Source organism: Natrix helvetica (assembly GCF_964273705.1).
Source record: "Natrix helvetica genome assembly, chromosome: 4".
Taxonomy (NCBI): domain Eukaryota; kingdom Metazoa; phylum Chordata; class Lepidosauria; order Squamata; family Natricidae; genus Natrix; species Natrix helvetica.
Window position 1 is genome coordinate 126,753,695 of NC_138550.1, and position 16,229 is coordinate 126,769,923.

The 16,229-nt window shown below is 41.1% G+C and overlaps 1 protein-coding gene and 1 long non-coding RNA gene across 2 annotated transcripts; one reads left to right on the forward strand and one right to left on the reverse strand.

Annotated features, from left to right (window-relative positions):
* Positions 1 to 8,371: 8,371 nt before the first annotated feature.
* On the forward strand, positions 8,372 to 11,196 carry PPDPFL (pancreatic progenitor cell differentiation and proliferation factor like; the record flags this gene model as incomplete). Its single annotated transcript, XM_081953195.1, has 4 exons — positions 8,372 to 8,563; positions 9,844 to 9,936; positions 10,790 to 10,879; positions 11,093 to 11,196. The coding sequence occupies exons 2-4, from the start codon at positions 9,882 to 9,884 to the stop codon at positions 11,194 to 11,196; spliced, it is 249 nt and encodes an 82-aa protein (XP_081809321.1). The 5' UTR covers positions 8,372 to 8,563; positions 9,844 to 9,881.
* Positions 11,197 to 11,778: 582 nt separating this feature from the next.
* LOC309392328 lies at positions 11,779 to 13,953 on the reverse strand. The gene is made up of 2 exons (XR_014175425.1): positions 12,731 to 13,953; positions 11,779 to 12,540 (listed from the first exon to the last, which is right to left on the reverse strand). It is a non-coding gene; the product is annotated as an uncharacterized lncRNA (long non-coding RNA).
* Between the last annotated feature and the right edge of the window lie 2,276 nt (positions 13,954 to 16,229).

Below are 16,229 nucleotides of genomic sequence, written 5' to 3' on the forward strand. Positions count from 1 at the left end.
AGGGGAGACTTGCCACGATATATGCTAATATCTAACAGTTTCCAATACAGGAAAAAGTTGTGGGAAACTGCATTAGATTAACGAAGGCTGAGAATTCCATGGCTGTGTAGTATCAAAACAACAACAGCTAAAACTGCAGCAGCAACAACTGCAGCCGCAGGTTGCTGACTCCTGTCTTAGATAGGACTATGCAAAGCTTACGTGGGATATTTAGCTTTGACAAATTTGTGAGAAACATCCTTACAAAGCTGTTTCATAAAGTAATGCTTCCCCTTCTTTTAAAGACAAAAATCTTTCCAATTCTAGCATCCAAGAAGTCATGTATGTATGTATGTATGTATGTATGTATGTATGTATGTATATACCGGTATGTACCGGTATGTACCGGTATGTGTGTATGTATGTTACCGGTATGTATGTATGCATGCATACATGCACAGAAGCCTTCTTGGTTACTAGAATTGGAGTGCTGTATGGCTTCTGATGGAGACAGTTCCTCATCAGAATAGGGTGTCTGGGGGAAAGGTCAAAATTTGCAAAATATCTGGCCCAGCACTGTGAAGCATACCTACAGAAAAGGATGTGTGTGTTTTATTTGATCATAACACTGCACCTATCATTTTTCAGACTTAGACACTTCTTTAATGATACCACTGTCACCAAGGCTAAACTTAGCTTCCTTGCACAAACCTATTGGCTAATAATGTCACTTTCTCTACTATAGAGAAAATTATGGATGCTCAACTCTTATGAAAATAGAAACAAACCACAATTTTCTGAGTGGCAAACTGGCCCAGTTTCATTAGCTTCTTACGCTAGCCCTTCTGAATAACAACCCTGATATGTTTCTTTCTGACTGAACTGATCCTTGCCATATCACCAAGATTAAAAGTTCCCCCAAAAGTAATTTCCCCTCAGAATGAAGGATTGTATGGCAGGTGGCTGAAACACTGAGCCAAAACCCAGATAAAATTAGTGCAGATTTATTTTTGCTACCTAGGAACATTGCAACGGACAGTGTGTGAATTAAATTTCAGTTTAAGTGCAAAGTGAGATACCTGATTGTGTTAGCAATTTCTACTGGCTATATTACACAGCGAACAGAATAACTCCAAGAGTATAAGTAAAATGAAGACATAAAACCTGAATTAATTTAACCTACTAATTTTAGCACAGACCTTACTTCAAGACACTTTGCCCTCTCTACTATGTTAACCTGGGGAAAGTCTCCAAGTTTCCACTCTGGAAAGTTTATAACTTGCAATTTGAAACGCCGACAGAAGGTTCATGTAAAATACTACTTGTACTGGATAAATGGTTTGTCAGGCCTGTAGTTAGTTTCTTTTTAGGATCTTTGGCCTGCCACACTTTTTATTAATTTCCTCCGCTGTTTCATTAGTGTAGTAGTTGGGAGGGGGGAATAGAAAGGAGTAGGATTGTGGAATGTATTGTTATCATTCTTTTATAGAAGCCAAGGTCATCTTTTGTCTCCGCACCTCGACACCTGACCGGAAGCAGAAGGGTGTAGATGCCAGCGTGGAAGATGATGATTGGAACATGTGATGGATTTGTGGGTGTGGGGATAAGATCATGAACTTTCAATTAGGTGGAATCCCAGGAAGTAAATCAGATTTATTATTATTATTTATTTATTTCTTTGTACTTCTAGACCGCCCCCTCTCCCAAAAGGGACTCGGGGCGGTGTACAGTCCACACAGCAAATACATCATCCACAGTAAAATTCATTAAATAGATAAATATGGAGGAGGTTAAAAGAATTAAAAGAACTGTACAGCAAGAATATAAATATGGCTTTAAAACCCCTAAAATCAATTAAATTTAAAACAATACCCTTAAAATACCAGTTAAAAATATATTTCCAGGAGGTAACAGTTATAACAGTTATAATTATGCCAGACCAGCTAATCGGAACAGGTGAGTCTTCAATTTTTGTCGGAAGGAGCGGAAGTCCGTGGTGGTTCTAATATCGGGGGGGGGAGGTCATTCCAGAGGGTTGGGCCCATCACAGAGAAGGCCCTACTCCTTGGCGCCGCCCGCTGGCATTGCCTAGTGGACGGCACCTGGAGAAGCCCCTCCTTGTGAGAGCGAATTGGCCGCAGGGATGTATGTGGGAGGATGCGATCCCGCAAGTAACTAGGTCCTGTGCCATGGAACGCTTTAAAGATGGTGATCAGAACCTTGAAACGCACCCGAAAAACCACAGGCAGCCAGTGCAGCTCGCGCAGGAGTGGTGTTACGTGGGAGTACCTCATACTCCCCATTACAACCCGTGCGGCCGCGTTCTGGACTAGCTGCAGTCTCCGGGCGCGTCCCAAGGGAAGCCCCATGTAAAGAGCATTACAGTAGTCTAGGCGAGACGTCACCAGCGCATGAGTGACCGTGCGTAGGGCATCCCGGTCCAGTAGGGGGCGCAATTGGCGCACCAGGCGAACCTGGTGGAACGCCCCCCTTGCCACGGCTGCCACATGGTCATCCATTGACAGCCAGGCATCTAGGAGGACGCCCAAATTGCGCGCCCGTTCCACAGGGGGCAATTGCTCGTCCCCTATGGCCAGCGATGGAGTCAGCTGGCTGAACCGAGGTGCCGGTAGCCACAGCCACTCAGTCTTGGAGGGATTGAGCTTGAGTCTGTTGTCCCCCATCCAGACCCCGACGGCTTCCAAACACCGGGACATCACTTCGACAGCCTCGTTGGGGTGGCTTGGGGTTGAAATGTACAGCTGGGTATCATCAGCGTACATATGATATTCAACCCCAAAACCACGGATGATCTCGCCCAGCGGCTTCACATATGCGTTGAACAGAAGGGGCGATAGGACTGACCCCTGCGGCACCCCACAAGAGAGTGGTCTCAGGGTCGACCTCTGCCCCCCTGTTAACACATATTGCATCCGTCCGGAGAGGTAAGAGCCGAACCACCGTAAAACGGTGCCTCCGACTCCCATCCCCTCCAGCCGGCGCAATAGGATATCATGGTCGATGGTATCAAAAGCCGCTGAGAGGTCTAATAGGACCAGGATAGAGGAACAACCTCTATCTCTGGCCCTCCAGAGATCATCAACCAACGCGACCAAGGCTGTCTCTGTGCTGTGCCCGGGTCGGAAGCCGGACTGGCGTGGGTCTAGATAGTCGGATTCATCGAGGTGATGTGGAAATTGCTGCGCCACCACATTCTCAACAACCTTCGCCAGGAAGGGAAGGTTGGAGACTGGACGATAATTAGCTAGCTCCATTGGGTCAAGTGAAGGCCTCTTGAGTAAGGGCCTCACCACTGCCTCTTTCAAGGCAGTTGGTAAGGATCCCTCACCCAATGAGGCGTTCACCAGGCCCAGAAGCCAGCCTCGTGTCACCTCCCAGGATGCCAGTACCAGCCAGGAGGGACACGGGTCCATTGAACATGTGGTGGGTTGCAGCGTCCACGCAACCTGTCTAAGTCCTCGGGGGCAACAGTGTCAAACTCCTCCCAGAGTGGTCTCACAAGACTCGCTGTTGACGGCCCGTCCAGTCCACTGGAGGGGGCCCATCCGCTTCGGATCTGAGCGACTTTGTTCTGCAGATATTCCCCAAACTCCTCTGCTCTTTCCTGTAAGGGTGCCCCCCGCGTCTCTTGCGACAAGAGGGAGCAGGTCACCCTAAACAGGGCGGCAGGGCGGTTATCCGCAGATGCAATGAGAGCGGCACAATGTCTGCGTTTGGCCGCTCTCAATGCCACAAGGTAGGTCCGTAAATAGGCTCTTACCTGTGCTCGGTCAGACTTGGAGCGTGAGGACCTCCACCTGCTCTCTAGACGTCTCCTATGGCGCTTCATCACCCTCAACTCCTCGGTATACCAAGGAGCCCGGGTGGGTCGCTGCCGTAGGAGAGGTCGCAAAGGCGCAACCCGGTCCAAGGCCCCGGCCGTCGCTCTATTCCAGGCGGCCACTAGGTCCTCCGACCGAGCGTGGGTCAGGGCGACAGGTAGTGGCCCAAGCTCCATCTGGAACCTATCCGGTTCCATCAGGTGCTTGGGGCGGTACCAGCTTGGACAAACTGGCTCCGCCTCCTCGCGGTGATTTGGGATTTTCTTAGCACAATGCCAACATGTCTGTCTTATTAAATTGGAACTTTAAGGAAGGTTTTGTCTTTGATTCTGATTTAATTCTGCATGATATTTCGAACGCTGACATGGTTCTTGTTTACATTGAGAAGCAAATCTAAAGTTTCAGGAATGCTTCCATACTTTTGTGTAATGTTGTGAAAGAAATATTATTACTTTCAGGTTTCAGGAAAGGCACAGGACATTCAAGCTGTTGCAAAGCTGGATAATATGATCTGATTAATATATCAAGATGTAACCCATCCCATCTCACTGTAGTTGCAATTTTAAAATATGTAATGAAGGGATTTGGATCCATGACATGTTATGCCACAAAAATTGTGTTAGATAATACACAAAGGGGGAATGGGTTTGGGATGAATCACAATTGGATGTGATTCAATGACATTTTAAAAATTATGATTTACAAATGATAAATTAAATTAACCTTATTATTACTCAATGTGACTTATGGGCCCAACACTGGCTATTTTTGGTACAACAGCATGCTGTAGTTAACCTTCCTTTGTCTTCAGATAAGTAATTTTCTTGCTTTGGGGTTGCTGCTTGACAATTCTGGAAATTGCAGTTTTAATTACTTTCCTTTTTTCTTTTTCCTAAAGAAAATGTTTCTTTCTTTTGATGGACAATGGTAAGTTGATATGAATCAGCAACTATGACAAGGAAATACAATTTAGCCTGGTGTGTTGTGAGTGTAGTTAATTTAGAGCAGTGCTTCTCAACCTCAGCAACTTTAAGATGTGTTTACTCCAACTCCCAGAACACTAGCTGGGGAATTCTGGGAACTGAAGTCTATACATCATAAAATTGCTAAGATTGAGAAACACTGATTTAAAGACTAGCGTGCTTATATGAACACTGAAAATTGGGGTAATTAAGAAAAACCCGCATTAACAATTGGTTGCCATGCTGTGCAATCACAATAATTATCAGGAGTTATTCTGCTACCACTCAACTTCCAGAGTGATGCCTCATTTGGCATTCCTCTTCTCTTACCCCAGTATCAGAGAGAGAGAGGAGGGCCCAACATTCTGTGTTGCTTTTCTAGCAAATTAAAAAGGGAAAATGAAAATAAATGAAATAAATGTTATAATGCCACCTTCTTGCCCTGTTATGTTGAAATATAAAGGTAAAGTTGAAGGTTCCCCTTGCACATATGTGCTAGTCTTTCCTGATTCTAGGGAGTGGTGCTCATCTCCATTTCAAAGCCGAAGAACCAGCGCTGTCTGAAGAAGTTCTCCGTGGTCATGTGGCCTGCATTACTAAATGGCAACGGCATATGGAATGCTGTTACCTTCCCACTAAGGTGGTCCCTATTTTTCCACTTGCATTTTTATGTGCTTTCGAACTGCTAGGTTGGCAGAAGCTGGGACAAATAACAGGAGCTTACTCTGTTATGCAATACTAGGGATTCGAACTGCCGAACTGCCAACCTTTCTGATTGACAAGCTCAGCTTCTTAGCCACTGAGCTACCACATCCCTGTTTTGAAACACAGAACTATGGAAACAAGGCTACTTTTTCCTTCTTTCTGGGAAATGGACTAATATCACAAAAGTTGAATAAAACCAAACTTGGGGTGAGGCAAAAGTTAAGTAAGAGCTCCAAGGCAGTCACCAGAATCTAGACACTTTTTGCAAAGTTCACCTGTGACTGTGTTTGATTACATGCCCTCAAATCATTTTTGACTCATACCAGAGTGCCATGGCTTAAGACCAAAACATTTCCTGTAAAGTATAAGTGGGGAGTGCCACACAGCTCTCAGTCTCTAAATGTATCAACAATATGTCTCTTCTAGTCTTACCTTCCATATCATCACAGAAATGCTAGCAGGGCATCCCCATCAGCTGCCATTGACTTGTTATGGTTGCGGCGTGTGGAAAGCTGATTTCAACCTGCCCTCTGATTAGTGCTATGACTTCCATAGCATCTGCAAACCATCAGACCATGTGACTGATGGTGGAGTGTTGGTAGAACGATGTGGCGGTGGAATGGCTTTTCACAGTTCCCCTGCTGCATTCTGCTTTTGAGCTAACAGTATCACTGCTTGTGTATATGCCTGAATGTGGGTTTGGGCCATGTGACTACACTTATGGTGGTCCTTATGGCAGGATGGAGAGCTATTTTTCTCTCAGACCCTGGGGATTCATTTAGTTAGGTGCACAATCATTTGTCATTTTCTTATGCATCACTGTCCTTGGCCCTTCTCCTGCCCTTAGGCTTCCAGTGGAGGATCAAGTGAAAGGAGACATCACCATGCCACCGTACCCAAAGTACTCCCAAATTCCCTACTAAGAATATACATGCTGCATATGAGTATTATTTGCACTTGATGATCCTGTAGACAAGAGCTGCTTCTATGGTGATAGGTGTAAGAGTGCTAATTCTGACTCTGCCCTGTTCCTTGTCTTGGCTCTTATCCGATCTGTGCTGGAATGTTCTTGCTTTAGAGTGAAGGCAATGAACTTCTCTCTCTCCCAACCTCTTGCCCAGAAGCCAAACAGAGAACATAACTGAAGCAAAGTAAAGGAGCCCTGCTAAAATATGAAATGTGTGGAACTGCCTATGGAAAGAAGGGAAAGTGGGAACTAGGCAGGCAATGCATTGGATGGAGCTTCTCCCATGATGCCATATAAGCCGGGAGAAACATTTTGATGTGTTTGCATTTGCTCCAGTTGTGTTTTATGGTCTGGGGAAAATGTTTGCCCTGAGTTTCCAAATCATCTCTGGTAGAGGGCAGTCAACCTGGCCTCCGAGCCCTGCTCCAATGCTATGTTTTCTGTGGCCTTGAGAAGGTTCAGCAAAGTTTGTATTTCTTGTGTCCTTCCAAAAATGCTGACTGTTTTGTAGCATGACAGCCAAGTGGTTCTGAACTCTTCAAGAAAATCCCTGGTCACTTGTACCATGCATGTTCTCAATGTGAGTACGAGGGATGCAAGGGAAAGGTATCTACCAATCAAGACTTGCTCTAACTCTTGCCCAAACCAAATGCCCAGCCAGCATTATTGTCATACTGGAAGAGCCAACAGAAATACAATTCCATCTCCTGGCTTAATCTCAAACTGGGTGAAGTAGGCGAGAGACACTGTAGAATTGCTTTACAACACCAACAATCTCCCTAGGCTACAAAAGCCACCTGAATATTAGATAACAACCCAACAAGATATTTATTTCCATTTATTGATATTGATAATCCAGATTGTTGCATAACAGATATTGTAGCCTAAATTGGATACATTCAAATTCAAACATTTGGAGGGCAACGGGTTATCTATCCCTGGTTTAAGAAAATCAGACCAAACAAGCAAAAGCTAAACCAGTGTTTCTCAACCGCAGTGACTTTAAGATGTGTAGACTTCAAGAATAGAATAGAATAGAATAGAATAGAATAGAATAGAACAGAACAGAATAGAATAGAATAACAGAGTTGGAAGGGACCTTGGAGGTCTTCTAGTCCAACTCCCTGCTTAGGAAGGAAACTCTACACCACTTCAGACAAATGGTTATCCAACATCTTCTTTAAAACTTCCAGTGTTGGAGCATTCACAACTTCTGGAGGCAAGGTGCTCCACTGATTAATTGTTTTAACTGTCAGGAAATTTCTCCTCAGTTCTAAATTGCTTCTCTTCTTGATTAGTTTCCACCCAATGCTTCTTGTTCTACCCTCAGGTACCTTGGAGAATAGTTTGACTCCCTCTTCTTTGTGGCAACCCCTGAGATATTGGAACACTGCTATCATGTCTCCCCTAGTCCTTTTTTTCATTAAACTAGACATACCCAGTTCCTGCAACCGTTCTTCATATGTTTTAGTCTCCAGTCCCCTTTGTTCAATTCCCAGAATGCCTCAGGTAGCAAGTCCACATATCTTAAAAGTTGCTGAGATTGAGAAAGGCTGGGCTAAACCACAAAGGCCATCCACAAAATCAACCTGCTCCACGTGGACAACCCAGGAAGCTGGTCGTTTCGTCAGTTCTCCCGAAATTGCCAAACCTTTCCTGACAGAAGGGCATGCGCTCTTCTCCAACGAGTCAATCGCCTGGCGCGTGTGCACAGTGTGGCCCATGTTTGTTGTTGTTGCCCTTGTCGTCATACAATCAACCAGTCCAGCAGGGCGGGGGGAGGAAAAAGGGAGCAAACTTTACCCTATTGAGCAAAGAAAAACTTCCAGAGACGGGGAGACTTCGCTCACCCCACCCCTTCCAGACGCCCGATCAAGTTTCAATGCCCCTCGTTTTTCTATATAAAGCCAGCCCTAGAGTCAGGCATGGGAAGTTCAGGGTGCGCTTGTGGACGGTTTTTTGGTAAACTCGCTGCGTTCCTGCTACCGGTACTTTTCTGCAACCCCGCTTTATTGCTCTCCCGGGACGTACGCGGGTTTGGAGGGATCTGGTTCCCCGAAAAAAAGTGAAAAGGGGTCCCAGGACACCGCGGTGCGACACAATAGCAGGTAATCAGATCTCTGCGTTATGTTTTTCTCCGTTTGTTATTCTTGGGATGCTAGGAATGCAAATCCACATTTTCAAATAGGACAAAGTCTTTCCTGAAGTTTTCTGTCGAGGTGACTTCAGCAAGCGACTTTATACGATCCTTTTTTTGTTGTTGTTGTTTAAAAGCTAGAAAATTCTTCTGCAGAGATTTCACGGAGACTGAACGAGGGTTGCGCGTTGGGACTAGTTAATCCGAAACGGGGCTCTTTAGAAGAAAAAGCTATAAAAGCAACTTGGCCTTTAGTTTCTTAGGGCTTTTGAGGAATTTTAAGCACATATCCTGAATATATGAGTGGGAGTTAAGGCTTGAATCCTACCCAGAATGGTCTCTCGGCGAAGAAATCACTGCTTGTTCAAAGGGGTAATATGTTAGCAGCACACGGAGCATACTTGGTATTCTGGAAGTATAGTCTCAGCCTGCATTTCTGAGCATCTTCAGATCTTGGAAAAAGGGATGAAAGCTAGTGGACTCTTTCCGTCAAACAGACAGAAGAACTAACTGAGACAGATAAATTCTCTTAACCAGTGCATCTCAACTTCAGCAACTTTAAAATGCATGGATTTTTATTTCCCCAAATTTCTCAGCCAGGTTGAGGAACATTGCTGTAAATTGTCCCAAAGGTGCTTTTTTCAAGAGGCAACTGGACTTTCATGTAAATCCTTCCATTCCCCACCATCCAGTGGAAGCTTCTTGGATGAGAAGCAAAATATCTTCAAAGAAAAACATGAAAGTCAAGTTGCCTCTTGAAGGGGAAAAAAAAAGCATTTTGGGACAACCATGACTTGGGTGACTGGGAATCTCCATAGACACTGCGATGAACTATTCATCATGTCTTTTGTGAGACTCCAAAGAATTTTTTCCCAATTGCAAGTATGTTTATTTGCTGCCAAGACAAATTGAGGAGGACAGCTAGCAGGGTAAGGAATTGTGGGAATTATAATCAAAAATAGCAGGAGGGGATCCAGTTGCTGTCCCCATCTTACATTTTTACAGGAGAACAAAATGGATGGGTTTATTTTTATGTAAGAAGAATTAATCGCAAGGCGTTGGGCATGAAAAAGCCAAGGTATAAGTCAAATAAATAAATCCACATATATGGTATGTTAAATATATTCCCTCTACAAAACCCAGCCTTATAGAGGTACAGTCAGTATTGTTATGCAAATAGGCAATATGATTTCCTATCCATAGGCTATGGAAAAGCAATATGGAGTTTTCCCATTTTCTTTCAACCTGCAGGGTGCCCTGGCAATTTGTTACTCTGCAAAAACAGAACGATGGCAACTGTGCCTTCAGCTGGCTGCCTTTTAGCCAAGAACCAATACTACAGAAGTGAGTATTGTCCCCTGAAATCATGGATGATTTTTGTGTTCTCAATATTTGCATGATATTAAAACTGATTTCTTTCTGTATAAAAGAGAGTGCCCTGTAGAGTCTTTATATTGCCAAGGTTTGATATTTAACCTTCCTAGCTAGCCTAGCAACAACCAGGAGTTTCTTCAATCTCTTCCTTTATTCAGTTTGTGAATAATTTAATTTTCTACTTATTGCAATCCATCTCATGTCTTTGATGTACAATCTTTGGATGTGATCCAGTCTTATCACAGACCATGACAAATTTGTGCACTTGAACGTAATGAAAGTCAGTGATTCAGAGCATTATTAATTGATAAGATACTAATGTTATATGTGCGTGAATAAAAATAAACCAGCAGCTCCTTGAAGGCCAATACGCAAACATCAGAATGGAATATGAACAGTTATAGTGCTAACTCCAGCTAGTGAGTGTGTTATTGACAAACTGTCAGTCCTGAGGTTGATTAGGTCACCTGACCTTTATTTCTTGAGTTATAGAAAACTGAAAACAACAGCTAATAGGTTTGCATTATATTTATTTAAGAAAAGTGAAAGAACTATTCTCCTTTCATTCTTAGTTGAAAATCATATGATCTAGCCTTCCATACATAAAATGGCTATCCTCTTTGAGAAGGGATCATAATCTGATTGGCAAAATGGTCATAGTACACATGTTGTCTGATCATCTGTATTATCAAAGGCATTCTAGGTTTTGAACAGGAATATATAAAATGTTGAATTTTAAGGAAAACTAAATACTAGTTTACTTTTTAATAAAATGCTCTCCACTTTCTGAAATAGAGTGTAACATTTCTATTTTCACATATAGCACGATTGAATTCCGAGTCCAGTGTTTCTTCAAGCAGTTCATCTTGCTGTTCTGATCCCACGTCATTCTCAGACCAGGAAAAAAACCACGGTATTTATTTATTTATTAAAGTTTCTAACTGTTGTCCAGAAAAAGCATGCAAAAATATTCCACTATCTTCTATTGTACACTTAATCTCTATATGTTTTCAGTGAAATCTGTGCTTGGTTTTTTGCCATTATTGCTGCTTCATTAAAAGTAATACTTTTCTTTGTGCTTTGAAGCTTTTTTATACAATGGATATTTTTCATCTTCCATTTATAGGCTTACCTGAAATGTTTGAAAAGTGCTGGTGGATAAAAAGCTTTTTTCACAGTGAGCCAACACCTCCAAATGTGGGCAGAAAAACCTTATCAGCCAGCAGGTAAGAACTGTTTCTCTCCTGGAGTACACAATTTATTTGAATTAATGTTCTTTAGAATTTAGTCTCAAGCTAATGTGCTACTAAAGGTTCATTCTGATGCTAATTATAACTGTAGTTTATATAGAAGTGCTCAACCCAGAATAGAGCTTAATATAGAGCTTAACTCTGCTTATTCTGGACAAAGGTAGACTTTGTGATTATTCCTTTTGCCATGTCTCCTAAACAGCTGCAGTAGTTTCTCCCGAAAGCTTGGCAGTAATTCTTTACACTAATCATGTTCATAAATCATGATTTCTGTCTTGACAGTACTAACAGCTGATTGGGATATCAAGTTGAAAGTTCCTGCCGGGACATTATAGACAGTCATGTCTTGAAATAAATTCACTTCTGTGAAGAAAATGAACTGCTTGAGAATTCAGTTGAGAAGAAATACAGAGGATCAAGGATTTAATCAGAGCATATTCATCAAGCAGCCATCTTTACAGTGTCTGCTGCAAGAATTCTTGATAATGAACAGGTGTTCTACATTTCAAATTTTTTGTGCTTCACAAGAGAAAATGCAACCGCAAAGTCGAGTGGGATATGGTATATCTGATTACTTGGGATATCTTTTACTAAATTGAAATGCTATAGATTGCTTGGGTCAAAATCTTGTAAGGTTACCATTCCTTTTACATAGCAAAATAGACCACCTCTTTCCACAGAATTTAAGTTTGGGATGTAACTATGATAAACTTTTACTTGGTGAATAATTTACTTACATGTCAAATACAAATTTCTTTTATTTGTCAACAGCTAGAAGAAAACTTGTTAAGGCATTATTTATGGTCCTCCATTAAAAAACAAAAATGGAACATATTCAGTATTAAACTCCTTATCTGATTCTAATTCTACTATTTGCATTGGAGCTTTCTTTCATATTTGTGCTACTATTGTATATTACAGCTTTGATATCAAGTAGTATACAATTTATATTAACTCTTCAAATTAGAGATAATTTAAGAACTCTGGATTGAATTTTTTTATGTATACCATTCTGTTTCAAAGCATAGAAAAATATAGATCCATATCCTGCTTTGTGGGAGTTGTAAGTTTTATTTACTTACACTAAGGAATATATATTTGTATCACATGAGGAAATCTGTGAATGCTAAATATTCTAAATTGAATTATTTAATATAATTCAAGTTTCTACTGTTCCTTTGTCACCCTTTTATTATTCTGATTAATTATACACAATGTTCTGTGGTATTAATGAATAGTAACATCAAGTTTTAACAATTTTGCTTTGTCAAATTATGACTTACCTGGATGCATTATTACTGACTGCATACCTGGATGCATAATGCTTTAAAACACACACACACACACACACACACACTATATATATATATATATATATATATATATATATATATATATATATATATATATATATATATATATATATATATATATATATATATATATATATATATATATATATACATACATACATACATACATACATACATACACACACACATATACATACATACATACATACATACATACATACATACATACCTATACACACACACACACACACACACCTCTAGTGGAAAAATATTAATATAACACAATAAAATATAAACATGCAGTAAGTATGTCCCCTAAAGTCTGCGTCCATTTGGGTATTATCTTTTTGCTGTCTGTTCAATTTTGTATATAGGAGCTTATTTATAATATTGGCCAAGCGATGTGTTAATGTATATAACTTGTTTTTTTTATGAAATTTTGTATTAATAAAAATTGATAAAGATGCCTTCTGGTTATTTCTTTTGAACAAGGTTTCCACTAAATATCTCTAAAACGCTGTGGCAGCGAAGTAAAGCTGTAGGCAATTTTGTGTACACACATCTAGTAAATGCTTTTTCTTTGCCCTTATAGATGTGCACATTGTGTTCAATGCCAGGTGAAAATTTTCCTTAGAAATAATAGATTATTGACACTACATATTAATAGGCGGTTTACCTTTGCCAGTTTTAAGCATTAATTTGCAATTAGTTGTTGCTCTTCTGTAGAACCAGACTACAGTTCTCCTGATTTGTAGTCAAAGCCTCAGTTTAGGAAAGGTCACCTTGCAGGTGAGAAAATAAAACAAGAAGAACTATGCTTCATTTTGATTGACTTACCCATTGGGATATTTCAGATCTTTTTATAGGCTGGTCAGCATTATAGTTGACAAATTACAGTACAAACATAAATGATAAAAAAGTTACATTGTTTTTCTAAGTTATACAACCTAATATATACACACTTAATTTTATGTCCTTGGGAGGCGTCACTTAAAATTGAAATAAATACAAGTTATAGAAAGGTATTGTCATTGAAAAAATAATGTTAAAATCAATACACATGCCTTTTTTCAACATAAATTGTTAAATGCACTGAATTTTGTCTATCAGGGAATATCAATTGGGATGTAGAAAGGAGGCCCGAATTGAATACACTATAAACCTACAGTATATCAAAGTCATTTTTTAAAATGTGAAACTTAACAAGCACATAAAAAATATTGTACACTCCTAGCAAGGTAAAGTAGCTTTGGATCTTTAAGTCAACTGACCCGGAGAATACCAAATCTAACTCTTTAATAGATTACAGGTAGATCTTATTTAGCAATTGTCTTGTTTAGCAATCACAGTTATGACTGAAGGAAAAGTTACTACCAATTTTCATAAGTCTCTAAAGCAAAGGAAACCAAAAGATTATAAGCACAGTTCAGTTTTGCTTACTGTCTGAGTTTCTGTTCCCACTTGGGCTCATTAAACGAGGACTCCACATCTGCTCCTAGACTCTTGTTTTCTGTATGAACATGGAAACCATCACTCAGCTGTCTCTGGTGTGTCAATTGTGATCATACCTGGAGTAGAAAATTTTGAAAACAGTCATTCTGCCTTTGTTGCCTCATTACTGTCAGGCAACCTAAATGGGAATGTCTTGAATAACATCAAGAAACTATTAGTACAAAACTGGACATTTAATTAAATTGACCTGAATATATTTAAGGTTGTATTTATTTTATTGTGAATTTAACTAGGATAACCCAATTATTAAATAAGTTTAATACTGTAGGAGATTCATTGGCTATTTGTTTCCCGGCACAATTCAAGGCATTTTGTCATCACCTTTAAGGCTACAACATGACCTACCTCCTAGAATCTGACTATCTCTGGTATCATCTGATATAGGTAGAATCTGTCCTTCAAAGACATACCAGTATCTTTGGAGAGTAAAGAGTCCCTGCTTTGTCTGAGATATGAAATTACATCTGAAGGCAAGTTTTTTTCTTCAGGTGCTACTACCTTATCGTATGCCTTCGCACCAGAAATAAAAACAGTTCCCTCCGTGTATTCCAGAATAATTTTTTAAATGAGCTTTCAGGCACTGAGGTGAAAATGAAAAATGTACCTGATGAATCTGGCTGCCTGGTATTGTGCTATTTGTTTACTTGTTTCAATCAATTTATATGGCTGCATATTTTCTAATAGTAATTCTGCATAGATGCACAGAATGAAAACTCACTAAAAATAACCAATAATAACAGTAATAAATATATAGTGTCAGCAAAGACCAACAATCACTACAAATAAATATTCATGTCACCAATCCCATTAACTTGCCAATTACCACTTTTAATACATATGTAACTCAGTTTAATTGAATTTTCAATTTAAACAACAAGATTAACTGACAATGTATCTCAAGTAACTTCTCAAATAATTAGGCAGTGTGCTTTCAAAAGTCAGAAAATATGACATTAATGTTCTGGGGGGAGAATGAGGCAGACAAGAACTGAGGCAAGGCAGGTTGAAGCTAACACAACCTTTATTAACAGTATAACATGGCAAATGTAAGGCAAACCTCGAACCGGCAACAGCTGACAGCCCTTTTTATACTAGAGCTGTCAGACTGCTGAACCAATAGAATGGCTGCATTCTCCCACCAGCTGGCTGCTTATGTCTCAACCAATCAGGAGCTGGCAATGATAGTCAATGGCATCGTAGCCTCGAGGACTTAACACCCCTCTACTCCCAGTTAGCACATGCGTAGTCAGCTAAATATGCCAGCCGGCGTCGGCTCCTCCCACATCGCCTTAGTTCAGGAGCGGTGGCCAAAGGAAGAGCCGCTGGTGGAGAGTCCTGTGGAACATCAGGAGACTGCACAGCTGAGTCTAGTTCTAAATCTACTTTGGGCCGAAGAACAAAAGGCACTCTCCTGGGTTTTAGACGTATTGGTGCCACCTGGGGGTCCAGGTTAAAAGAAATGGGGGTCCCATTATATTTACCAAGCTTGTTGTCAAATACGTCTGCGAACTCGCTAGCCAGCGCGGTGAAGGAATCTGGAACAATGGAGTGGATACCGGAGACGTTGAGCCCTAATGCGAGAACCAGTCAAGCCCCAGGAGGCTGGGCAGATGGCCATCTACAATGATGAGGGGAAGAGGCCCCTGGAAGTTATTGCTGGCTATGCTGAATGTGCCGCAACCCACAATGGGTTTTGACTGTCCTTGATAGTCTCTGAGGCGAAGTGGGCACTGCCTTAGTTGAACTTTGGTCAGGCTGGGCACTATCCGTTTGATAGTAGCCCAAGAGACCAGGGATTTGGAAGAGCCAGTGTCCACTTCCATCTTGCAGGGCTCTCCCTCTATGCGCTTTGATAACACAGACTAGCTGTTCTAACAGGGCATCATCCAGCACAGGAAAGTCACAGTGCAGGGCCGCTGTTCTGAGTTAAGCCATGTAATCGCTCACAGATTCCCCTTCTCTCTGGGTCCTCTGCCTAAACGCATAACGTCTAGCTATGCGCGAGGGAGTTGGAGAGCAATGATTTTTAAGTTTCTCCAAAAGAGTCTCCCAAGACATCGAATGGATGGATTTAGGGGCTGCTAAAGCCCTAGATGTTCCAAACATCTCGTGGCCACATGTGCTGAGAAACTATCCTCTTTTATGGCCACTGGACAAACTGGTGAAGTTGTTTGCCTCCAGGAAGCAC